This window comes from Aythya ferina (assembly GCF_964211825.1).
Source record: "Aythya ferina genome assembly, chromosome: 1".
Classification (NCBI taxonomy): Eukaryota; Metazoa; Chordata; class Aves; order Anseriformes; family Anatidae; genus Aythya; species Aythya ferina.
The window spans coordinates 2,536,295-2,562,496 of record NC_140296.1 but is presented as its reverse complement, the minus strand read 5'-3'; the positions used below and the strand labels follow the sequence as shown (position 1 = coordinate 2,562,496).

Here is a 26,202-nt window from a genome sequence, read left to right as displayed (position 1 = left end):
TATTCACGTTTGGATCAATAGGGGCTTGCTGAACGGCAAGCCAAAGGGTTTGGGAGGGGGGCTGGGAGGACTGAGAGGTTGAAATCATGCTCGTAGAGAAAACAAACAGCGAGGAGCCACCAAGAGAAGACGCACGACTTCTGAGAGATACTAATCAGTTTTATTTTATAAATACAGATGAGCTTTCCCGCAATTACCAACATAGTTTGAATGTGTCATTTACTACGGGATATTTTGTTTTTGCTTGTTTTAAATACCTGGCCAAGCAAGGATAAGCTGACGCTGTTGTGCTTGCTATAAAAATAGAGTGGGATATGATCTTCCAAAACTAATATTCTCAAAAATCTCAGGAATTCCTAGCGAGGGGAAAAGATTGCAACGAAACGTGTGCTCCCTTTGCAGACATTTAACAGTGTCACAGCTGTGCAGGAACCGAAAGAACTGAGAGGCTCTTGCCAGTTTAAAGCACGCTGTGATAAATCATCTCACCTTCAGTCGTGCTTGTTGTTTCCCTCCCACTATGCTACGGTCAAATAATTTACGGGGGGAAAAGGAAAAATCACAGAAGAAAAAAAAAAAGCCAACTGTTGTGTGACACATTAAGAGTGACAGGGCTCACACAGGGACGGCAACACAAGGGAACTCAGCTTCATTTGGTTGGGTGCCACCTGAGAAAACGTGCAGCTAGTGAGAAAAAGCCCGAGTCTGGCTGATGCTCTACAAACCTAATTACATGGGTGGCTTAATTGCACTGAGACGCCCCGTGTCTGCCTAGAAGGCATCGCGACTTCGCCGCTGCTCTTTGGGTTGCTTTGGAAAGTCACTGCCGCACACAACTGGAGGAAAAGCGGCGTGCCCAAGCCCGTCCTGTGCTGTTTTCATGTGCCAGGTTTTACCCCTCAGTGCTGCATTTTGCCTAAAATTGTTCTGCTCTCAGAAGACATCGAGTTACGGGACAGAGCAGCTTCTGCTCACCTCAACAAAACATGCTGTGCTTGGTTCAAGTGTTCCTTTCTGGCTCTCAATATGCCAAAGCACAGGGAAAGCTCCCTACCTAGCTCTTCACAAAGATGATGGCAGTGCTCAGCGCTGCTGCAGGGCTTCCTCCAGGGACTTTGCATGAGGCTAGAACAGAAAAGTCTCCTCTCACGAGATGATACTCACAAACGTGCCCAAATTCATGCCCGGACTCAAATCGTGTTCAATCAGGAATCAACCGTAGAAAGGCTCAATGCAATAACTCAACTGCGGACAGAGCTGTTAAGAGCTAACAGAAGAAATGTGAATAGAGCTTTAATACAATCATTAAGGTGTTACCTGGAGAATGCATACTCTAGAGCAGTGCTATTATGGATACTGGTTCTCACATACACATCTTGGTTCGACAACAGATAGTTGAGATTATACACAGCCACGTTTTGAGGAGTTAATTTCGGCTAGCCTTACGGTGCAGTTAGGAGAAAGACCAGGTCGCTGGTTCAAAAAGAAAGCAGAGATCAGGGAGGAAAAAAAAAAAAAAAGCCAGTGATGAAGTGTTTTTTATTCTGCTATATATTTGTTTTTTTAATATTTCTGAGCTCATGACCGAGCCCAAATTCTTGGGTATACAATATAGAAAGCAAGAGCAATGAAATCCAAACTCAAACAAATACCAGGAATCACAAAGCAGGCTGCAATTTGCTTTCCCGTTAGTGCAGCTGAACACACATGCCAGGGGGAACTGAGCTGACACCAACCCACACCTCCAGCAGGAAAATTCCTCCTTGAAAGCACAGATGGCAGAGTTAAGAGGATATTAATTTTGAGGAATAATGGGAAGCGCCTCCCTTTCTGCAGAAGGTGGAGCGATTCCCCAAGTTCACCTAATTCCAAAGTGCTGTGTTTTCTGTCTGTGTTTTTGGTTTTTATATATATATATATATATATATATATATATATATATATATATATATATATATTTTATGAAGATGTTTGCACAGGGCCTGGAAGCCCAGGGCCTGTGGTGGGTGCTGAGGATCACAGCACACCAACCCCACTCACACGGTGCCTTTGTTGCCTTTGTTAGACCTCCACTAATTAGCTCGGTGAGGCTACACCTAAGCAAAACAGGGAACGGCCACGGCTTTTGGGAGAAACCTTAAGGAGATTTAGCCCTCAAGGGCTCTGCTGGCAGAAATGGTGAGCGTGGAGGAAAGAACAAAGCTGATCCTTGCACAAGGAAGCGCAGGTGCTCAGCTCTCAGGCAAGGTTTCACCACTGCCAGCTGAAGACCCATGGGTGCAAACCAGAACTCGTTGGACTGCGCAGCACGGCCAAGAGGAAGCTGTCCCCTGACAGCTAAATCTTGATGTTTCTCTAACACTGACCCCATTGCTCAAGAAAACACAGGAGGACATGGGAAAACATGAAGAGGTCTTACCATAATTGTAATTTTAAATTAACTTTTTTCCTTCTGAAAGGACTAAAATAAATTTAGCTCTAAATAATAATCAGTGAAACAAATATTCATAGGAGGGCCTAATCAGCACTTGAAGTTTGTTTTTTTCCAGGAAAGCATTTAGAAATGGACTCCATTGCCTTAAAAAAAACAAACAAAAAAAACCAACAGATTATAAATACCAGACATAAGAGGACTGGAAGGAGAATCAAAATTTACCTGGGCTGTGAATATACCATGATCCTGTGTTATCGTGCTCAGTAACAAGTCATTTTTTTCTAACACCATAGGAATAGCTTTAAGGTTTTCTTTTTTTTTTTTTAATATATATAATTAATATAAAGAATAAGTGCAATTTTATCTCTATTCCAGACCACTGATTCCACCCCAACGTCTGCTCTCAGCCCCCCCCCCTTGTCCAAGCTCACTTGTCCGAACTTTTCCGCGGTCTGCGGAAGCTGGACATGTTTTCGTTCAGTGCATAGATCCTTCGAGAGAACTCCTCAAACTCCCCCAGGACTTGTTCGTCACACTCCACCGCCACGGCGTGCTCCACCGGGATGGAGTTAAAGTCTTCGAGCTGATCTCCCGAGCTGAAGCCCGTCGCTTCCATCCCCATTATCTCCTCCGCTTGCTCCACGGTGCAGCAGAGGACGGGGCCGAGCGGGGGCCGAAACTCGCGAGGCTGCTCGCTGCTGGCGGTGCCGGCGCACTCAGCGGGCAGCAACGCCCCATTTATTGCACTAGGATGTCCTACGAAAGATTCCTGCCGGTCTTGGCTACCGGTTAGGCTCCCGTTTTCCCCGTTCAAACCGCCGCACGAGTCCTCTCCTTCCTTGGCGAGCCCTTTCGAGGAGTCCGCAGAGGTATCGAAGGAGGAAGGTATGGAGGCAGGTTTTTTATCCGGCTCTCCCACCTGGGCTGCAATGGCTACGGGCTGAGTTAAAGCGGAGTTGTAACTAGGAGGAGGAGTCTTGTGCTGCAGTCTCTCGTTTCCCGTGCTGGCTCGTTTTCGGAGTCCTTTATCCGGAGAAGGAAGCCCGCTGGAAAAGCCGACGTCCAACCTGCCGAAGCTGGAGCTCTGTCTCTTTGGAACGGGGATTGCACTGGATGTATGATGTCGATCACTACAAAGGAAGGGAAGGATAAATCAGAGCCGTCAGGCGTGCTCGTGAGCAGCGCAGATGTTTCACCAAAGGCTGGAGCAATTATTTTATCCCAACCCCGAGCTCTGTTTGGCCAACCACTTGTATCCTGAAGTGCTAAAACCCCAAACGTGTTTAATGCTGTATGAACTGCAGAAGACACCCCAGAGGACAGCTTTACTGAAAGCCGGCAAGATCGTGCGGGGAACGTTTACAGAACTCCATGGTTGAAGAGTCAATCACCCAAGAAACCACCACATTATGCTAATTCGGACTGTTAACACCATTTTATAGGACCAAGCTGCACTTTATGAATTATTACTGTTGACCGTGTATTTATGTATTTATGGCCTGTGCTGGGCCATCATAAACTCCTCAAAAAGTGAGTAATAATGGTTGAATCCTCCACGAACAACTTCCTTCCAACACTGGACTTTCCCCGACAGCTGCACAAAGGAGAAAAGCCACGCTAACTTGGCTATTTTGCAGGGGATGATTTTTGCCAGATCTTTTGCTTTTTCTGTGCCAACCGTTCCGAAGCTATTTTGGACAACTGTCAACCTCCGCTTCTTGAGGAAGACGAAGTAATCAAGCTTCAATTTAACAAGTTCAGTTTTACTGTTTCAGACCGTTTCCCCAGACCGCTTAGGCTGTCTCGGGGTCTGTAATTGGGAACATCCGCTTTACATCATCTGGGGCGTGTTCGGTGAGGTTTAATCCTTACCCAAATATAATCACCACCCCGTATGCAAATTATATGTTGTGTATTAAGTGCCCAGTTCGTTTTCCTTTCCTATTTTAACACAGCTATTACTAACCTTCAGAATACACAACCACAATTCGACTGCTGTCAGCGTGCGTGTCCTTCATTAGCTTCGTTTCAGAGGAACTCTTCCTCTACTCAACGCCTGATACATTTTGGGATTTGTCTTGCAGGGAAAAATCCTGTAACGGCGGTTATGAATAGCCCCTCGTGTGGATCCTTTTCCATCCCAGTCTTTTTCCTCCACTTGTAAATAGGATAAGCTAGATTGCAAAAGGTCCCTCTGTGAAAAATAAGCGTCCCCACGGGAGGGCTGCTTGCGGTACTGCTGCTCTTTAATTTCCTTTCCCATCTCACTTCCTCCCAGGCTGCCCCTTAAAACACGTGTCGGGCTCACTCCTCTCCTCTAACCACCCCAATTACCTTCCGGAAAGGCTGCTCGTCAGAATTTACAGTTGCAGACAGTGGAGGAGAGAGATAAGCACCCAACATGCAGCCAGCAGCAAACCCAACAGCCTTCTTCTTAGATTGCAGCTGCAGTTTGGCCTTTAAAATGCAAACTAACAACATTCACAGCTCTGTCTGCAAAGGTTCAGAGCATGGAGATGCTCGGACAAAAAGCAGCATGTGGCACAGATGCTCCTAAGCAGTCTCAGGGATTATTCCTCAGTCCCTTTCTGACCAGAGACTTTTATACGTGGCTTTTAAATACTTTATCCAACCCCTGTGCAATCAACCATTATGTCATTTTACAAATAAATAAGACATCTTACAAATAAATATGACAACCAAAAATCTAAGGCAGGGCACCTGCAAGCTCTGCTTAGGCAATGTGCACTGCAGATGTATAGCAGGGATGCTTTGCTTTCCCCTCCCTTCCTCCAGCTTCGTCCTTTCAGCCTTGGCTCAGAAATGAGCACTCAGCATTACAAATTTGATCAGATTCTGTTTATCTCAAGCCTTAGCTTTGTCCACATTTCCTCCAGGCTTGCTGAATCTTCCTTAAGAAAGAGCACATGGAAGAAAAGAGAGAAGCACATTTCCAATTTTAACAGCAAAATGCAGAAAGTCTTTTGCTCTATCAAGTGATTGGAGTCTTTACTATCAAACGGTAACTTTCAGGAATTTACTCCCAAATTCCACAATCCACAAATTCCAAGATTCATAAAGCCAGACCATATTAAAGATGCATCTTTGGGTCAAAAGGTACATCATCCTTCTTTTATGTGAATGATTTCCTCAAGGACCAGTGGTATCTGATTACTACAGGCCACTGTTCATTACGTTTTTCAGTACAAGATAACTAAGGCTCTGTTGATTCCAGAATTCACTCCAGACAGAGACATTGTGAGCTGAATTACCTCTCTCCTACCTGCAACGCTGTGATGTCTTACTGAATAAATGTTGCAAAATGCACCTCGCACCTTGAGGAGTAGAAACAAGGCTGCACCTTGTGGAACTGGGCAGGGAAGGCTTCCCTCTTTCTGCTCTCCCTACAAAACCTAGCCCAAAGCACAGCCTGGAATCACACTGGAGACTCAGAAGGAGACAGGCAAAGAGGAGAGGTGGGTTACATGCTCAGTCGAGTGTTTTAGGTTAGAAAACCTGTTGTCTTTATTCCTAGCACCATTTAAAATGCTGAGTAGGAACGCATTTCAAAAAAAAAAAAAAAAAAAAAAAAAAAGGAGGTGGGGAATCAAGGGGAAGGCTTTCTCATACAAGCTACTCTTCAAACTTAAAGGACATTTATTATCTTCTTCCAAGAGAAATGGGCTGTTTTCAAATCCAATTCCAGTCTAACACCCCCAGCAACAACAATAACGCCACCACTGTGCTTGGTTTCTATCAAGATGCCAGGGATGAGTCAATCAGGACTTTATTCCTATTGAACTGGAACCCAGGAGGGCAGCAGATCCCAGGGGAACAACCCACACACTTGAAATAGAAGACGAGGAGCAGTCAGAATAATTCACGTTGTACGAACAAAATGGGCTAACTTTTTTTCATGCAGAACAGCTTAATCTTGTTAAATTTTCTGTTGGCGGTTTGGGTCCAGATTCACCAAGGGACTTCAGCAGCAAGAGCTGGACCAGCCTATAAGCAAGGTGCAGAACTTACAAGATCCTCAGTCCTCTGCATAGTGCAGGAGGATTTTGATGCCAAAGCCTCAGATCTGCAGCAGTGACAGCTTCTTATGTCCTGATTCAGGCACAACGATGAGGAAGGTTTATGGGAAAGTCTGCCATTTTTCTGAATTTTATTCAGCCATCCACAGCCCTGGGACAGGCGTTTAAGAGATCAAAACCTAATCCTGGAAGAATTTCAACTGTGCGCTGTGAATTTAAGCACAGATGTATGTTTCTCAAAATAGGCACAAAGATATTGACTCTTTTCATGGTATTTTAGTGATAAAAGTTCTTGCCTGAGATGTAAGCAGGCAGAAAAGGGTCCAGACAAGTCTCATGACAACCACAGTGACCTGACCAGCAGCTTACAGACGTGTTTGTGGTGGGTCCTCCTGCTGAATATAGCTCAAGTTTTGTGCTGCAGGGTGATCTAAAAAGCCTAAAAGCCATCATGGATGAGGAGGTCATGTAGGGAGAGAAGAACAGAAAGCAATCCTAAATTTAATCCTAGCTCCTGAAGCTGCAGAGCCAAACTATCATACAAAATATAAGTAATTCTTGGAAACATCAAAACCAAAGCAAAGCTTTCACGATATGAGTGATGAATAGATGAATATCTGCTGCTGCTCTGTTTGTTGCACTGAATTGTGCTTTAAACTTGCTCGAAGGCATTTCTCTCACTCTAGACTCTTTAAAGGTCAAAAATGACTCTTTAAAGGACAAAAATGCTCATGTCAAGAAGTATGGCACGGGACTGCCTGCTTGGCAAACCCCAAACTACCTTCAGCAAGCACTGATCAGTCCCGCTTAGGCACAACAGCAACTCTTCTATGAAGGTGCAGTAGCAGCAGCAATTTAAGCGTCTCTGTAGACCAGCACGAAAACCCGTGGTGTCTAATTAGCTTGAGAGAAGCAGCTTTATAAATCATTCCGGTGGGCATGTAAATTTAAGTTCCTCCGAAAAAGAAACATGCCTAAATCCCTTTGTAAATCTAGGCCTTGTGGGTAAAAGGGTGAGACATTAATTAGCGTGTGGGACCAGGAGAGGTTTTTAAAGAACTTGTTATGACAAGGCTACTCAAGCTAACACGTTATGTGTATCTGAACAATACCTCTTTAGTCCCGCAGCCAAAAAAATCTTCCCTTCCTTCGTAAGTTGAACTGGCAGAATGATCTACACTAAGTGATCCAACAGACTAAATGTAGCAGCAATGCAGAGCTAATCTCCCTCGTTTACAAAATAACTTCCCAGTTCTTTAATAGAGCACAGAATGGCTGCCCCGTAGGGCAATGCAGCAGGAATCATCTTCATTTATCATGCAAGCGTTCAAACTAATGAATTAAAACAAAGAGCACTCGCAGCCAAGGCTCCTTAAACTACACGTGATTAAAAAGGGCCTTACTTCAGCCTGCGAGATCAGGTTTAAGCTGCTGGAGACGTATGCAGGCAGATTTCTGAAAGCATTCATTGCTGCCAATGTGACTGGGATGGGCTTTGCTTCAGTCAGGAATAAATATGGGGATAACAGCCCAAAGCTGGGAGAGTGGGAATGAAGTCAGCAGAATGGCTTAACTGCTTATCAAATACTAGCATGTAGATAAAAATAAATGCACATGGAGGACTTTGGAGACCAGCCACTTAAAGAGTTCGTTGCCTAGACTTCTTCCAAATCACTGGATAGAAAGAAAAAGTGCAAGCACTGGAGAGAAGGGTGGGCAACACCATCCTGCGAGCTGTTTATGGCACTGTCACCCTCTCCAGGTGCCTCTTCTTGTCCACGGGGCAACCAGCTTGGGCTGATTGATGAACATCTAGAAGGCAAGCCTGGTAAGATGCACAGCTCTCTGTGTGCTTTAAAATAGAACAATGATCATATTTGCAGGCAAGTAAAGTAAAAACTAAACAGTTCTTAGCTAGACGGGATCAAGTATTTAAGTCAAGGGATCTTAACCTGTTCCCTCGCCTTCCCCCAGGTGAGAATGAGAAGTCAAACTGAGGTTTAGGATCAGAAGAAATGTTCACAGAGAAGCACAGAGCTCAGAAATAGGAAGTTACTATTAAATTTTACAAAAATGAGCAGCTGATGGAGGGTCTCTAGCCGGTCTGCATTTTCCCCAAGGAAAAGGCTGCATCATTACCAAAACTCACAGCACTGCATCAAGGCAAAGCTCAGAGAAGATTCTTTATCAGCTTCACAGCTCATGGAACAAGTAAGAAAAGGCACGTCATGCTAAAAAACTAACATCCAATTGCCCTGAAACTTTAGAGACTGTAAGGAAACCTCACTAGTGGAAAAATTTTGGCATGCAGGAGCGCAGGCCTTTACTCTAAGGCACTACCTTGACCTGAATTACTTGGGGTGAGCTGGTTCAGCTTCCAGCCACAATTACGTGGTTGAACTTCTGAGACGGCAAACAGATGTGGACACCTGTCCAAAAAGGAACAGCCTGCGACCAGTGGAGTATAAAAACCTGGTTTGATGAACTGTCATCAGGCCTTAATGGCTTTAAGTCATCAAGTTGGATCAGACTAGAGCAAGTTACGTACACGAGTATGCTGAACTGCTCTTAGGACGCAGGATTCCTAAATTAAAAACAAAAAAGGAAGGGAAACTCAGATTTATTGGACATTACAGATAAGAGAATTACATCATCACCAGTCTCAGTGTTTCAACTGAATCCAAATCAAGGACATCAATTCATACGTGGTCTAACTTCAGCTACAAGGCAGCATAACTACAAAGTAGCTGCCTTCTCCCCAAAATATTCATTTTCACTTAAAATAGTCAGTCCATTTGGGGATACTTCCAACCTGAGGTGCAGGACAGAAACCCTTTGCTGTAAGCACATTAAGCAATTGAAAGAGGACATGAACATTTCTGAAGTTATTTTTCCTAGAGAACAGATTCCCGTTGTAATCTGTTTGCAGTTTTGATAACAAGAAAGTTCCTTCGGTCAGATTCACTTGCGATTATTTAATCTGTCTGCAACGGGCACGGAGAAACTGTAAAGCACTCTGAGAGACAGAACACAATTCACAGGCTCAAATATGTATCTTTTCCTCCCCACAAAATGTTTCCTCGGAGAAACATTACTGGATCACAGCTGGTCAAAATACTAAATCTTGATTGTCTGGCCAAGAGCCAAAATCCACAGCTACAGCTCTTTGGTATGAGAATACTTTCAAAAAAATAACTTAAACACCATTTGATCTTTTTTGTTGCAAACTATGACCTCATGGCAGTAAGAACACTAAATGAAGGTGTTTAAGTTGGTTTATAGCCATCTGAAATGTTTGAAGCTCCAAGCACAGCTCCGAGCCAATATCGTGTCAACTGTGCTAAAAAGCAATAATAGTTTCTCACCTTCTTAGAGATTACAGCTTAAATAATGCACAATAGTGACAGGGCTGCAAGGGGAGGCTGCCAATACGAAGTTAAGGTGAAACTGCGTCTTTTGGCAGCTGAGAAATTCTGACACGCGTTTTTTTTCCCCCCATGAAAAAAATCATCATAAATTAAGCTACCAGAGTTTGCTTAACTCAAACATTAAGTTTTAGCCTCCTCTTGAATCTAGCAGTATATGAATCAAGAGATACCTCCAAAACTCAAATTTAATGATGATTAAGCCTTGGCATAACAACTATTTTGGGGTATAGCTTTTTTAATGAGGGCTCCAAAAGACATCTCCTGACTACAGATGTGAATTTCTAAAGGAATATGTGTAATTGCCTCCATTAGATAAGCCTATTCATTTATTCACTAGGAAAATACCTGCTCACTGGACAGCTCAAATTTGCAGCATGCTCTGTAATTGCTACTAATAACCACAAATACTAACCCTCAAAGTTAGAGTAATTGAATTAAGCTGAAGACCAGAAAAAGCTGAAAGTCTCCTGATTTAATGCAAGCGTGATCCAAAGTCTTGTGAAAGATAAATCTAAACATGCAGAAAGGAATAAACTGATGTTCGAGTTCAAAATGTGCAGTCTAAGCAAAGATTTAGGCTCTCAATAGCTGGAAAATGCTCGGGAGAGATTTTCAGAGACAGATTGCACAGAGCCTTTTGCATTAGCAAAAGCTGGTCTTAAAAGTGAGTGTTTTTCTGGAAGCTGGTGAGACCCCACAGCTAAGGAATTGGAAATGGGAAGAATTATCCCCAAGAAGAAAAAGATTCTGGGCACCACAACTGGGATAGTCTAAATTAACAACTCTGGTTCATTATCTTTTACCTTAAAAACAAGTCAACAGCCAGCCCTGATACCTGAAATATGAGTTTTTGCACTTCTGTAGCCTCCATAACAGGATGTGTGGGAACCAACATGCTTTTCTTCTTGATTTCATCTACACACAATACAAATAATATTTTGCAGTAGGGGTAAAGGGAAAGGAAAGTAAACACAGCAGAATATAGGTGCCAGGAGAGACATGAAGAGGGAAGCAGAGCTTGTAGACCTGCAAGCTTGACGCAATAAATCATGCAAGTTGGGATGTGAAAACATGTATTAATCATTTCAGCGTCGTGCCTGAGAAACCAAAACAACACAAATCTCACCAGGCAGAGGGAACCAGCAGCAATGCAATTAAGCCTTGATAAAAGGCTCCAGGCTCCCCGGATCGGCAGCGGGGCCAAGGGCTGCCTCAGGGCTCCAGGAAGAACAACGGAGTTCATGAAAGCCTGGGGCAGGGATTGTAAAAGACAACTGCCAAATTTGCTCTGGTAGAAAGGAAATAGTAGGCTCATCCACTGAAGTTGTGGGTATTTTTGTTTGTTTATTTCTATTTTATGATCTGGAGGAGTGAAGAAACTCTTTTGTACTCAGATCTAAACTGATACTTATCAGGGAAGGAGGTTAAGCCTGAAATAACGAAGGATTTGGGTTACCCTGATTATCTAGGGGATTCAATTCTGCTCCAGGCTGCTAAGAAACACAGATGTCTCCAGAGAAAAGCAAAAACTATGAGTATGTCCTGCTGAAAGAGAAACTAAGTACAACCTGAGTGCTGGGGTTTACCAGTTTGTGATTTGACAGCAGTTCAGCAAAAACCCTCTGCAGCGGTAACACAGGAAAGTGAAGATGAAGACCAGCAACTGAGTGACAGAAAACAAAAGTTAGCCCATGCAAACGAATCTGTAAATAAGAAAAACTCATCACTACCTCATGTGCTCCTGCTCTACCTCCTGCAAATGAAGGATAACCTGGAAATACTTTGCTGACTACGGTCTGTGGCAGAGGGTATTGGATTACTCACCTACTGTAGCCTGCAAACGAAAAATCCCTTCCAATCTTCATTTTAACAGCTGGTGGCTTTTATGCTTACTTAAATATATGTAAGCAGATATTATTCACGAGACAGTGGGCATCTGTACTCCGCTACGTATGGGGCTCAACTGCAATGCCCGATTATGAAAGCCTGGCCAGTTTTCCCCCTGAGCTAGACTCCCTGTAAAGGCTCATTTCCATTTGTATTATTAAGAAGCACTAAGAAGCCTTGTTTAGGATCATCAGCCTTAAAAAAAAAAAAGTTACAAATGAACAACTGTGCATGCAAGGCTTAGAGGTGAGAAGGAAATGAGGCATAGACATTCATATGGGGGCAAGCAGGGAAGGCGATATTCCCGGAGAACGATGCTTAATATTCCTGCACGTTTTGAAATATCGTCCCGCCAAAAATGTGTTTTGTCTTGCTAATGACAGCGTCTCACCTAACAGGGAGAAAAAAAACAACCCTGCTTGTATGAAGGCAAAAGCCCTAATGCCTAACTAAAGCTTCCATTAACAGTTTTCTAGGCTAGGGTACACCAGAAGGGAAGAACAGGTACCTACACTGTGAATGTTTTGTCCATTTACCACATCCCAGAGACATCACAGCTCTGCTTATTCAGGACTGAAGGAGACATTTACCACCTGTACTCCTCCCACCCCACAGATGAGTGCCCACACGTGTGCCAGAAGGCACGGTTTAGGTATTCTAGCCCTTCATTTTTGGATTTGTTTAGGGGACCACACAGCATCTAAGGATTTTTACATCACAGTGATGTGTATCACACACACACTCATCTTCCTGATGAAGAAAGCTTTTCTTTACACATCTTCCTAGGGAATAAGAAAAGTAGGGAGAATATTTTCAGCTCAAATTACTGATGGTAAAAACCATGCAAGGGCTGAGGTTCATTTTTTTTGGGCCTGCTTACTTCCACTGTTTTGCTAGCTGAATTTCTATTAGACAACACTTTTTTTTTTTTTATAGTATTAGTCAAAGAAGATGCTTTTTTTTCCTCCTCCTCTGTTTTCCTTTGCCAAAACTATCCTCCCAGACAAAGGAAATGATTCATAAACCAAATTAGCTCCAATTAATCAGCATTTCTATACAAAGGATGAAGGATTAAGTTGAAGAGCAACTCAGAAACAAGAGCAGGAAAGCGCAGTGGCGCAATGACATCCCACAAGATTTTAGTTGTCATTACTCCCTGCAGTAGATATTTTGTCCCAGGGTCTGATACTGAGCAGCATTTCTCTAAGGCACTAACCCTGTTTGAAGCCTGCTCCTGTAATTTTCAACTGGAGTAGCAATTTTTATTTCCTCCTATTTTGTATTGAAGCATGTGCGATCAGAAACTGCCTTTACAAGTGAAGTGTTCTCCTTCCCACATTCTGTATATTGCAGGAAAAAAGTCTCTTAGAGCCTAGCAACATTTTAGGAGCTTACTAGAAATCAGCAATAAGAATCTTCTCGAAAAAGCAAAATCCTTTAAAGAAGAGTGTAACCAGAGTAGTCTGCATCATGCTGCTGCTGGAGGCCTTGTTACTTCCATTGGTTTAACATGCAAGGAATTTAGATACGATCTAAACAGCATTAGAAAGCACCAACTGTTAAAGCTTTGTGACTACCACTGTCACAATATTCACTGTGATTTCACATCAGATTTTATAATTTGTTCCAATTTGGTTTTCTGAGTTTTCTACAAGCCACATACAAGCCTCAAAATATCCAGGTTTGCCTATTAGTGCTTAGTACTTCATTACCCCATTCAAATCAACTAGTTTCCTTTAGGAAGGCTGGAAACAGCCTTCCACCCAAACCAAGCATCTATACCAAAAAAAATATTTTTCAGGTGAACCGAAGCAGTGATGGAGTCCATATCTATCACCAGGGCATCATCAAGTGATCAAAAACCAAAAGCCAGGAGTGGTTACCTCATACTGGATGGTATTTCCAACACCTTGGAGCATCCAGAGTATCTGCACAAGACCAGGTAATGACACAGGGATCATATGTGACCTCTGCAACCTTGTGGCAGGGGTGAATAACTGATCTAGGACTCCTAAAATCGCACTGTGCTACGTTTGGGTGGGATTCAGGCACCCAAAGACTGAGGATGGGAATGTAATACAAAAGAATTGCTTAAGGTAAGACACTGTACAAGCAGTCATAATTCAAATAGATAAAAAAGTAAGAATATGAAGCATCTACAACCTCCAGTAATACACCCAGCAGTGAATAGCCTTTGGAATAGCCTTTGGAAGTTGCTGAAGTTTATCATCTCAGTGGTTTTAAGGAGAATTTCTCAAATCTCATGCTCAAGCAGCTTCTGCAAGGTAACCCTATGCTAGCTTGGTCTTGTAGTGTAGAAACCAATTTGCTTTGATTTTCTACAAAGACAGCAGAGAAGATTTTGGATCCTCCACAGCAAATCAGAGCAGAACCAATTAAGATTTCCCTGGAAGGCTTCAATAATGCTCAATTCCTGATTAACAGAGCTTCCCATTTAGCAGCAACACTCAACATGCAATGGCTATTTTCCTTAGCAGCGAGTATGCTCAGATGGTGTTGACTGTGATTCAGATTCCCATGCAGCTCACTTGGATTAAACTTTAAAACAAGTGGGAGGGCAGACACTGACCAGGCTGTAAGACCTGATTTACTCAATGTCTTAGCACCTTTCTGCCCTCCCATCCTCCTGGAGTATTACAATACACAAGGTACATCTACTGCCAGTCCTTAGATTCAGTCTTAACAGAATACTTCTCTGCCTTTTGGTAAAAACACTGTATTTTAATCAGTCTTTTCTCCTTCCATAATTCCCCCCCCAAGTGTCACGGGCCCATCACATGAAAAGATGTTATGAAAGCAGAAGTTAAAAGCCAAAAAAGATCCTACTATTTGTGCAGCCTGTAGTTTGAGAAAGTAATTACCTTCACTGAGCACTCTTCACTTTTCAAGAGGAGCTGCTTGTTTGTGAAAAATCTTTACAGTGATGTTTCCTGTAGCATCCACCTCCTTTAAATCACAAGGTTAAGTTACGAGGAAAAAAGAAATACACAATCATAGAAAAATACTTACCATCTAACCATTAGCCCAAGCTCCATGAAATTTTTCAGGTTAGGAAGAGTTTGCCTTAGGTCTGGAGTACTCAGCCCGTGTTGATATCTAAGCTACAAAAACAGGAAAAAGGAGAATTAGGAAGGCTTTCCAAACCCCAGATTCCAACGGATATAGTAATATGCTCAGTTAATTTGTCAGGTTTTCAAGTAAAACGTAGGATAATCAAGCAGCTCCAGGAGATCTATTGCCCTTAAGGAAATATTCCATTTAATGCTCATAACCTCAGATTAGCAAAACCCACCCAAGAACAGGGACAAAATGATCAGTCAATGCAACTGTTAAACCTCATTACGCTTTTTCCGTTTCCTATCTGTACCAGGAGAGTGGCCTCACAGCTTAATAAAAAAAAAATATAGAGTTATTAAGGGAGCAGACTGACTTTCAACACAATATCCTACATTCACCGAGTCGAAAAATTTATTTCTGTGCAAGTGTCATCTGTCATCCTGAGTGTATCAGCGTTAGCTGGAATCAGTAGAGGAATTATTACAGCAACATCAACTGGTAAAAATACAGACTGTCACAAGGCTGAACTAAATCTGGGTTCTTTTAACTGTTTGTATCAGCATATAAACTATTTTCATAATTGAATCCAGTGTCACGTGGCTCAGAGAGCAGGTTCTAACATCGACCTGCTTTAGCCCATGTATGAATTCCTACCTGGAATTAAAGAGATGCAGCCAGAAATTAAAAGCTTCAATACGCTGACTCCACGCAAACTGCAACTTGTTTTTACCCTCAGGTTATCAAAACGAAGTACACACAAATTAATTCACTGCTTATCACAATAAACTACTCACTTAAGAAGTCCCCAGCTAAAAATGCCTTTGAAGAAAAGAGCACATGGGAAGAAGGAAAAGCCTTCAGGTTTGAATCCCAAAACTTCAGGGAAGATCTGCAGGGCAATTTATCCCTCGTGTGGTTCAAATATGGAAAATATCCCTAAATTCAAACATCAGTCTACAACTTCCTCGTAAGGGGGTGTCGAGAGGCAGGAGACCTTTTCTCCATTAACACTAGTGACAGGACCCGCGGGAACAGGGTTAAGCTGAGGCAGGGGAAATTTAGGCTGGACGTCAGGAGGGGGTTCTTCACAGAGAGGGTGGTTGCACACTGGAACAGGCTCCCCAGGGAAGTGGTCACTGCACCGAGCCTGTCTGAATTTAAGAAGAGATTGGACTGTGAACTTAGGCACATGGTCTGAACTTTTGGGTAGACCTGTGCGGTGTCAAGAGTTGGACTTGATGATCCTTAAGGGTCCCTTCCAACTCAGGATATTCTATGATTCTATGATTTTTGAAAAGAATATTGGAATGAAGCAGTACCAAATTGATAGGTAGTTATCAACAGATATTAAAACCCTCTAGAAGCTGCACCTTGCCTCAGACCTGCACAAATTCGGTACTGATGAAGCTAGCTGCTAAAACATTGAATAATACCAGTTAAATATTATATTTCTTTGAGCTACACACCTGTTTCTGTAAGTCATGAGAGCAAGGTGTAGGCATCCTCTGAGTTAGAAAGGTTTCTGACCTGAACCAGGAGCCCACGCGACTTCCCAAACAAAGACCTAAACAATTTCTCTGTAGAAAAAGGCTCTTGAAATTGGGAATGATTTCTGTGCTTGTCTGAGTTTTAGAAAGAAAAATTGCTTTGGAAGAAAATCATCCACGGCACTGCATTGTACAACAGGAGGCCATTTATTACATAGTTTATTATTTCCATATGGACACAGCCGAGTCATATGGTGGGCTTGGGTTCATATTTTCTGCTACAGTGACAGAACCTGGATTAAGACAAGCATACAATATAAATTACTAAATGATCACCACATTCTCCTGATGGGATTACAGTGGATTTGGTTAACCAAAGAACTAGCCTGGGGCAAAAGAAATAAAAAAAAGCAAAAAAAAATAAAATTAAAACCATTACATTTGTTCCTCCTACTACAATCAAAGTGGTTTTTTTTTGTTGTTTTTTTTTTTTTTTTTAATAGAATACCCGTTTTTACAGTCATCCTTAAATTCTAAGGTTTCATAGCATGAAAAGAATTGGATTAAAGGATCTCTATTTCCAACAGCCAAGATCAGAAGAATGCATGCGAGACACACTTTTATCAAAAGACACGTACAAAAACATTGCTTCTGCTAAAAAAAATATAGTGTAAATAGCATGCAAAGTTAGGATGCAAGTTTTGTGAAGCCTCTAGAAAAAAAAATAATGGATTTAACCTCATAAATTATATTCTACTCCATCTTTGTAATTGCTTAAAGAAAAGGGATGTTGCCTTAGGTGGCTTTATCAATACCAGCTGATGATGATATATTTACAAAGTGTACCTAAAAAATCTCTGTCCTGGAGAACTCACTACATGTACAGCCCATAGTGAAAAACAAATGTAGAAGGAGAAGCCCTGAGATTTCTCTTTTATTTGAGAAAACAGAACTTCTCTTCCTTCTGCTCCCACTCTCTGCTTGTCAGAGGATACAGAGAGAAAGGCAGCGAGAAGAGGAGCAGTGAAACAGTCTGGGTAGGAAAAGGAGCTGCAGGAGGTGCCTGCATGCTGTCCTGATTCTCCCAAGAAACAGAGTTTGATTTTCAATTGCTGCTGTTAAACAACACCATTTCCACCCGCCCCACGCTAAGTTTCCAAAGGAACCAAGCACCACTCGCAAGAGCAGCGTTTTATTTAAAGATTAGATTGTTCCTCCAGGATATTACAGACCAGCCATCCAAAGAAAACGTGCCTGTTTTAATTTGAATGAACAAGCACCCAAGATTTGTGTTCCCATTTATGACTGTGTATACACCACGGGACCGTAAGTAAATCATTAACGATGCTCAGGCAATAAAATATTAATTGCCGTTTCCTTACTAATATTTAGCTCCTCGACGCAGCTTCATTTTCCCAAGTGCTGCGTGAAATGCTGTGTGACTGAGCAAAACCATGGAGCAAACGTACCGGGAAACAAACAAGCTGAAGACATCGGGCACGTCAAAGAGCATCCTAATTCTGCTCTCAAACCAGTCACTAGTAATTCTTACCCCCCAGCAGCAAGAGGCAATGAACAGGATGCAGCACGCTTTAGGAAGAGTTCAAGACAGAAGAGCTTAAGGGTATTGATATTGAAGAAAATAACTCACCTTCTAATTGCCTTCAATCACAGATAAATTCCTTTTACCCTTCTCAAAGTGAGAAAGTTTCAGCATTTCACTGAGCTTTGTTACCTTGGCTTCTGTGGTAACTGAGAGCTTTCCAAGTTAGCTAACTCAAGATATAAAGAGGGAAGGGAAAACGTAATGGTGAAGAGTACAGTTCTTTAAGATCTTTAAAAACAAACCTAAATTCATCTAATGTGATCCTTTTTTTCAGGAAACTTGCATCTGTAACCTCTGACACTGGAAATCCTGTATGATAAATTAAATTTCAGCATTATGAGAAGTCTTGGAAGAGAAGACAGTATTTGTAACTACTGGTAGGTAGCTGCCTGGAGTCTGCTTCTGTAAAGTCTCCAAGTTTTGATTTGTCCTAAGAGTTTCAGAAAGAGCCTGTACAGAACAATCTAAAGATATTAAACTTATATTAAGGGCAAGTTTATCTTTATGGAAGACTGGCCTATCGTACCAGTGGGTATTTTATATCATGCCCTGCTATTTATTCCAGCAGAGAACCATAAATGTAGAAACAAGCTGCGTGTAAAACAACAGTTCCCAGGGTGAAAGCTTTTTTTCTTAAAGCACACATTAACTTCCTACTAAACTCCATCAAAGGCAGAGAAAATTGTTCCAGCTAACAAAACACCACAGCATTAGCTGAAGGTGAGGCTCGACAAACAAGTTCACTTGAACTTGCAGCAAGCAGGGCACGACTGGTTTAAACTCACTGCTTTATGCAGGAGGGATGTGTTGCATTGCTCCAGCTTCTACCTGAAGTTCCTTCTGTGCAGTGGCTGGATCGAAGCTGCCTGTGCCTCGGCAGGGATCAGCTCCACCCTGAGAACCTCCACAATCCACTGCTGCTACCCAAGCATCTTCCAGGTCTTTTATCTCGTTAATCAGACAGCTATATGTAATTAAAATCACATCAGACAATACAAAAGGTTACCTCCCTTCTAAAGATAAGAGCTCAAAGATAAATATCCATTCACCAGGTCATGGCAAGCGTGGCCATCCTGTTTGCTATTAAACTAAAATACAAACCTGCATGGGTTCAGCCACTCTCTCACAAACTCCATAAGGTAGGAAATACTGCAGCTATTAAACTTTTTCCACTTAAACTGGCTTAAAAAGAAACCACTTTGTTATCTTTCTATTTCTGTGTAATATCGGGTTGCACCCAAGATCGAAATTAGGGCTTTTGCCTCTTAAGAAAAATAACGATATCCTGCATTTAGGTGCAAAGAGTAGGCCATTTCCTATCCTAATGCCTGTAAGATTATTTAATGACTAGCGGTACACGAGCACATGCATTTATTTCCAAAGAGAAACCACAGAGTATCTGGTCTGGAATATCTTTTTTTTTTTTTTTTTTTTTTTTAAAAGGAGCTCCCAACAACTCCAATCCCAAACCCATCTGTTCATCATTTCCCACATTGCTTCCCCAGCCATATTCATCTTGTTCTAAGACACGTGGGAGCAGTCTCGTAGCTCAGACTGTGTTCATCAAGTTCAGGATACCGGTCACTTCGGTGCTTGTTGTGCATAATACTCGAGTCTGCACCGAAACCTGCAGCATTTTTGCACTTCTTTGGTCTCAGACAGAGGTACTTCAGACAGCAGGTCATCAACGTGGCAGCATGCTGTTGTAAAACCACCTGTATCTACACAAGACAGGTACCCAAGCCACTATTACCCTATCCAAGTTCATGTGTTATTAGGGCAGTTGAGCAGTTTTTGAATTATTTTCAGTTAAATGAGGCTTTTCTTTAATAGCTTCAAGAACTTGAAAGGCCATCTGCTCGACAAATGCGAACACACACAAACAAAAATAGAAGCAAAAACGTTCTTTCAATCAAGTTCACAGCGCTGGTTAGAAGCCAAGCATTTACATAAGGTTTTCAGAGGATGTCAAACGCTGGGACACAAATATAAAAAGCAAGTTTTAATAAAATGACATAGTTAATTGTTTTACAAGATCCTGGATGACTTTTCCCCGAGTATGAAGGAGCACTGGCTGGGATTCAGATGACTAAGCACTGCAATAATGAAAACAGAAAGTGTTGTTATAATGCCTGTTGCTATATAAACAACCTTGGGGGATCAGTGAAATAATGCCTGCTGCTATATAAACAGTTGTGTGTGTTTATACCTTTTGGGGGAAATTATAAAATTTGAGATTATTTGCACTCCTAACGTGTTGCTCTCCTTTGTTTCATTAGGTCTAGCTGGTTGTTCCCCCCTCTGGAGGTTTGCTGCAGAACCCCGAAGCTGCAACATTAGCAAAACACATCATGGTATCAATTAGCTCCTTAGACAGCCTATCTCGAAATTAAGCATTTCAAACCCATTTTGACTTTTCATATTTAAAAGACTGGCAGCGTATTAATATCTATCAAGATTGGAAGCAAATCTAACGAGGTTTTCCTCCCCCAAGCTTCTTAGGAAGTAGGAGAAGAAAGCAAGCAGTACAGCAAGTACTGAGATTACAACAAGTCTTCAAGTTCTTGTCAGCCCCAGTTTTGGAAGGAACAGAGACTGCCATACAAGCGACAGTCCTCATCCAAAATCCTCATCCAAAACAAGAAGTGCTCAGCTACAGGGCTGTTTTTACAGTAATGCTGACTTGGATATTGATATGCCAACATCTGCCTTCCTCTCCCAAGGGGATTTCAATGCTGCTCAGAGGTCCACCTTGAAAAGCAGATGTTTATTTCGCAATTTTCCTAAGAATATTAAACTAACAAGAGAAATAAGTGACATCAACCACTTTGAAAACCTATGTACCTCCATTAATCCACTGAGCACACAAAATTCCTCAAGCTAACCCAGTCTGCCCTAAAAAAAAAGCCTTCAGGGAAACCATCTTCAAGGCCTCCCATCACATTTAGCAATAACAAGGCACACAAACAGGAATCAAAGCAGCAATAGGATAACAACTGTTTTATGCTGTCCCTTCAAAGGCTGCTTACAATCACACTTTATTTTTATAACATGTTTGGTCTAAAACAAGCTGATCCCATCCCATTGATCAGGGAGAGGCTTCTAGCAAGAAGATATTCACCTCTTCTCTTACTTAGGTCTGTAGCAGTGACATCTAACAGTCAAAATGCTGCAAGGTCACTGCTCCAAGAGGGTGAATGCTGCATTTGGGAAACGTTGATGTTATGTCTGCACACGTTAGGTTAGCATGGAGCTCTAAGTCATTCAGTTTTTGCAAACTGCATCAAGTTCAAACAGTAACTTTTTCCTCACCACTGGTTCTTGCTATCCCATAAACAATCTGCCTTCTTTCCTCCCTTCTCGCCCCAGAGGATTTTAATCCATGTCCATCTGAAAAGGAGGAGAAATTCAGGCAAGAAATACAATTACAGGAGCGATTCAACAGTGACAAGGGAGATGATATTCTCTACTGATGACAGATCTACTTCCTTCTACCTTCTGATTTACCGTAGAATTACAGAAAGCTGCTTCTTCACCTTGCATCCACAAAAACACAAAGCCTAACCATTATCTGCAAGCAGCAGCAGCCTGAACGTTAATGCTCAGCAAGCTGTAAAATCCCACCAGAAATTTACGAGTTTTCTTCAAATTTTTTAAAACCGAAGTCTGATCATAGGCGATATTCAACCCTGGATTCTGGTTTCGCAGCACGAGTGTTTATTGGAGATAGACCACAAGAAAATAAGGAAATTGGAGTACGTGTTTGAGTACATGCACAACACGCTGCAGAACTAAACATCTCGATGAGCCAAAAGCTGCGTTTCCTCCAGGACTCTCTTGCTTGTATTAGTGAAGCCCTTCCTGACAGTAAACACAATACCTCTCCAGAGAGGCCTCAGACATTAGGCTTTGTGGTTTGAGTCCCCTGTCCCAGTAAGGATATGGGAAACCAGTGTCAGGGACAGGCTGGGGGAAACAGCCTCTTACAGAAGTAAACTATTCCTGTAAAATTTGGTGGTTAGTGGGCTCGTTGTAAAAATAACATAGGTGGGCCCCCTTGCCCATAAAGGTGCCTCTCATATACCAGGACCATTTTACAGAAAGGACATTAAAAAAAAAGCAATTTAGAAGATAGAGCAGTTACTGGCCTCAGAAAAGCTTCCCCCTCTCCCCAGTGAAGCACTCAAATAACTAAAACCACGTTTACTGCTCGGCTCTTTGCTGTGCTGTAGCTCGATGAGATGAAACTATGCAGCATAACCTTTCCAGGTTCAGGTCAGAACTTCTTAAAACACCTCGGCATCACAGCCATGTTTATTGGATTACGAGACGTGGGCACACTTACTTCCTATGACTTCATTCAGCCTAAATGTTTGTATTAAAAAATCATTGCAAGAGGCACAGAACAAAAGGTTAGATGTGCAAAAGCCAGGAGAAAGACAAGTAACGCTCTGTACCTCTGTCTTACACGTACCATTTGCTTTATGCCTTGAGCTCCCCGACTGCACGAGAACATTTTAAGCTTGCTTTTGACCTACAGACACGAAAAGTGTAATAGTTTTGTGAGTGCACAGGTAAGTACAGGGAACTAACCCACCTCGTTAGGCTGGAAATCAGAGCGACAAGAAGTTGAGAGGCTGCGTGGCCTCACCAGGGCTATTCCAGAAGCCAGAGGGTGGCTGAGCATCTGCACATACCTGTGAACGCCTCTGCCACCAATGAGGTTTCCTCACTTGATGACAGTTCAGAGCCATGCAGCGGTTTCCAAATAAGTTTGGGGAAATTTGCATGTGGTCCTACTCACTCCTTCAACATGAAACAGGGGGAAATGGAGTTTCTTGGCAGTTTTTCCTACAGCACTGATCCAGATTTGTTCCTTCTAAAACCTGTTACTTCAAAGCAGAAATGCTTTTGCTTCTAGAAAGCATTATTTAAAGAGAAAGTGATTAAGCCTGTACCAGAGACCAAGCAGAGAATTTGGGGTTTCTCAGCTCCCTGCCCCATGTTTCATCACCTCAGCTGAGTGACGTCCCAGGCATCCGTCACTCACTCTACTTTTAGCAGGCAAAAGAGACTGACTTCTGAAAAAAAAAATATTAGATTTGGGATAAAGTGGAAAGACTTCTCATTCACGGAGTATAACATCAATAGCTTAACCTGTGTAAGACTGGTTTCCTTTCAGCACCTTCAGCAAACACCAAAAAACACTAAGCCACACCAATACTGGAAATAATTTCTTATATGATAGAGCATATTCAAAACTTAAAAGCTAAAGCCAGGGTCACTAAATCAAAATCTATTAAGCAACTCTCTCCTTGAGAACAACTAACAGCTTATATTTAGCTAACTGGAACAGCTTTTATTATTACTATTTACACAATATTGAGAAATGTTTGTGTGAATTACACACCAGGTCAAGGAAAGGTGCTTATGTTCCCTTTAGTATGTCAGGTCTCTTGAAAAATAAATACTTTCAAGCTCTGTATTTCTAAGTGTTCTGGACTGATCAAAAACTCAACGAGCCAATACATATCAGACACTTTTATTCCTTTTGTCAGAAAATGACTTGCTCGAAATTTCAACCACGGTACATAACAAGCCTGAAAGGCATTTATGGGTGATTAAGCAGCTGTCATAGCCGCAGCTTTCAAAACAGGATTTGTGCCCTGATGTGCCAAATCCTATCCAGAAGTATGAGGCAGAGCCTGCCCCACGGAGCACAGAACGACAGAAGAACAAAGGACGTGGGCGGATGGAGAAATGAAAACAACAGGAGCTCAGCGAAAAAGAAGTCACAACTTGTCACTTGCTTGTGACAGGTGAAAGTAATTCTTACTCATTAAGCAAGCCAGGTTTCAGGAAAGGACAAGCCAGTGGCTGTATGTGTCCTAGCACGTTTTCCTTCCACGGGGAGATGGCAGCACAGCAGAAAGTGAGAAGGCTCCTGAAGGAAGGGACGGGCACAGGAACAAGGTCTGAATTCCACAGGTGCTAATGCTTTATATCTGAAAGTCAAGCTTTGTCTCCAGAGCACACACCCTACTCGTTAGGAAATATTACAAAACCACATCTTTTTCCTACACTAATACATTATGCCATGGCTTGATAACAGACTTCCCGCTCTCCTATCTCTTCCAATTTCATAAAGCAACGCTTATATGAACTACAAAGCAGTTTAAGTTGGCAATCGTATGTGTGCATGTCAGCTTAACTCTATCAGGAGCCCATTTTCCTTTTGATTACTAAATCTTGGTTCTATTTTAATCACTTACTCATTTTTTTTTGATCCTTACTTAGCAGGAAGAGTTAACGTGCAGAGACGACGACAGCTGCGCAGAACACGAGTGATCGAACACACAGAGCGTGCCTGCCAGCATGTGTCCCCAAAATTATTTTGGAGAAGTGGCTCCAGGCACAGCAGGTGGTGCCAGCAATATCCTCCTACCCAACCACGCTGCCCGGGCTCCTGCTGCAGGTGCTGCGGTCAGTACGAGCTGGGAGCCAAGGTCTGCTCCTCCGCGAGCCTTCGCTGATCACTGCAGATTGCCTCCGGGCGAGGAGAGGCAGGCTTTCATCTGAATGAAAGGGTGACTGCTGTTACAGCTAATCCAGTCTCATTTCAACCTATTTTATCTTGGCATGGGAGATAGGAAAGGAAAAAAAGGAAGCCTTCCAACAAGCTTGCAAAAAAACATATGTAAATTCCCCAATTCTAAATGATCTGGCTAGGTATCAGCCCACTGCTGCCCTCCGAGACTCTCAGGAATGAAACCTCTCCTAAAAGCTTTTGGCTCTGTGCAGCTGGAGAAGGTACTTTGTGGTTTTTCAGGTGCAGTCCCTTCCTCTTAACGTTAAAATGAATGCTTGGCACTTCGCGAGACGAGGACTCGGCTCTGGCTTCAACCTGTGCTCTTTCAACAACACTTTTCCCTGTGCAGTTAAATTGGCCACAGATTCAGACAGTGCATTCTTTCTGAACTGTACGTTTTATGATCCTAGTTTAGGGGCCTCATAAAAGATGTAGTGTGCAAGTCACAGTATCCTGCGCTCTAGGGGTCATAACCACTGCATCTACACCGATACCCACAGAACTCTTTAAGACACTTCTGCTCGGTAGTGTTTACTGCCAAAACAAATTTCTGCCCCTAACATTTCTGCCGTTCAACTTCCCATGGAAAAGTTTAATAGTTTCTATTATAAAGTTGATTTTCTCACATGGTAGATAGCCTAACGGAGCCAGGAGCTGGACATCTTGCCTCATTTCGTGTTTAAGAGCTCATTTTCAGAGCAGTTTCTTACATATTGCCCTAGCTCATAAGCATTCGACTTTTTTTTTTTCATGCAGCTAATAGAAAAGATACCAGTTTTTCCACAAACACGAAGAATTTTGCTTTTCTTCCATGCTTCTGGGAAGGTTACTTACCTCGTGCATTAGACAAGCTACAGGAACAACGAGCAGAAATCCCAGGAGAGCAGCGATATCTGAGCAACATCTCTATAAAGCATGTAAATGTTGCCTGCCACCATGTGGACACAGCGACTCTGGACATGAAAAAGGAGGGCTAGACAAAGTTCGCTGCACTAGAGATCAACGCAAGGATGTGAAAATAAACAAGCTTCCTTGGGAGAACTGACAGGAGATTGTTCGAGTGATTTTTTCCTGTCAAATAGCAAAGTTCATCTGTTGCTAATGACTGTCAGATGAAAGCAGAACTATTCGCTGGCCAGGGTTGAACAAACCCCGCCAATGTGGACAGGAATATCAGCCTAACATCACTCAGGCGCTGTCAGACAACACAAATCAAGGCTGGATCAGAAGAGAAGCCTCGCCTTGTGAGACGATCCTGAACACGTATCCAACGTGATCAGAAAAACACTCACGCAGTACAAACCGAGATGACTCCACAAAAGCTGGGAGCGATGGCTGGGGAGGTTTGTTCTGACTGCCACCAACTGTTGAGTCTCCGACAAGCCCCAGTGATGAACCAGGGGAAGACATGACACATTCGCTCCTCCACTTAGCCCTAGGGAAATAAAGAGTTGTAAGAGAGTCCAAAAATTGTTTGTTTTATGATCCTCCTTTCAACAGCCAGTAGCTGAGGCAAGGACAGAACGCTGTCGATTCAAGGTCTTGTCCACTAAAGCCAGATGGGCTGAGGAACCCAGCACGAGAAGGATGTGGGGCTGTTAGAGAGGGTCCAGAGGAGGCCACGGAGATGATCAGAGGGCTGGAGCTCCTTTGCTG

The 26,202-nt window shown here is 42.5% G+C and overlaps 1 protein-coding gene across 2 annotated transcripts in view; it reads right to left on the bottom strand.

Annotated features, from left to right (window-relative positions):
* Positions 1–138: 138 nt before the first annotated feature.
* UVRAG (UV radiation resistance associated) overlaps positions 139–26,202 on the bottom strand; it is a 92,730-nt gene continuing 66,666 nt past the window's right edge. For both annotated transcript variants that reach the window (XM_084494857.1, XM_084494858.1), the window contains 2 exons: positions 14,817–14,908; positions 139–3,564 (listed from right to left, as the gene is read on the bottom strand). In XM_084494857.1, coding sequence (XP_084350983.1) covers positions 2,862–3,564; positions 14,817–14,908 — 795 coding nt within the window. In that variant the 3' untranslated portion in view covers positions 139–2,861. The remainder of the gene's footprint in view (positions 3,565–14,816; positions 14,909–26,202) is intronic.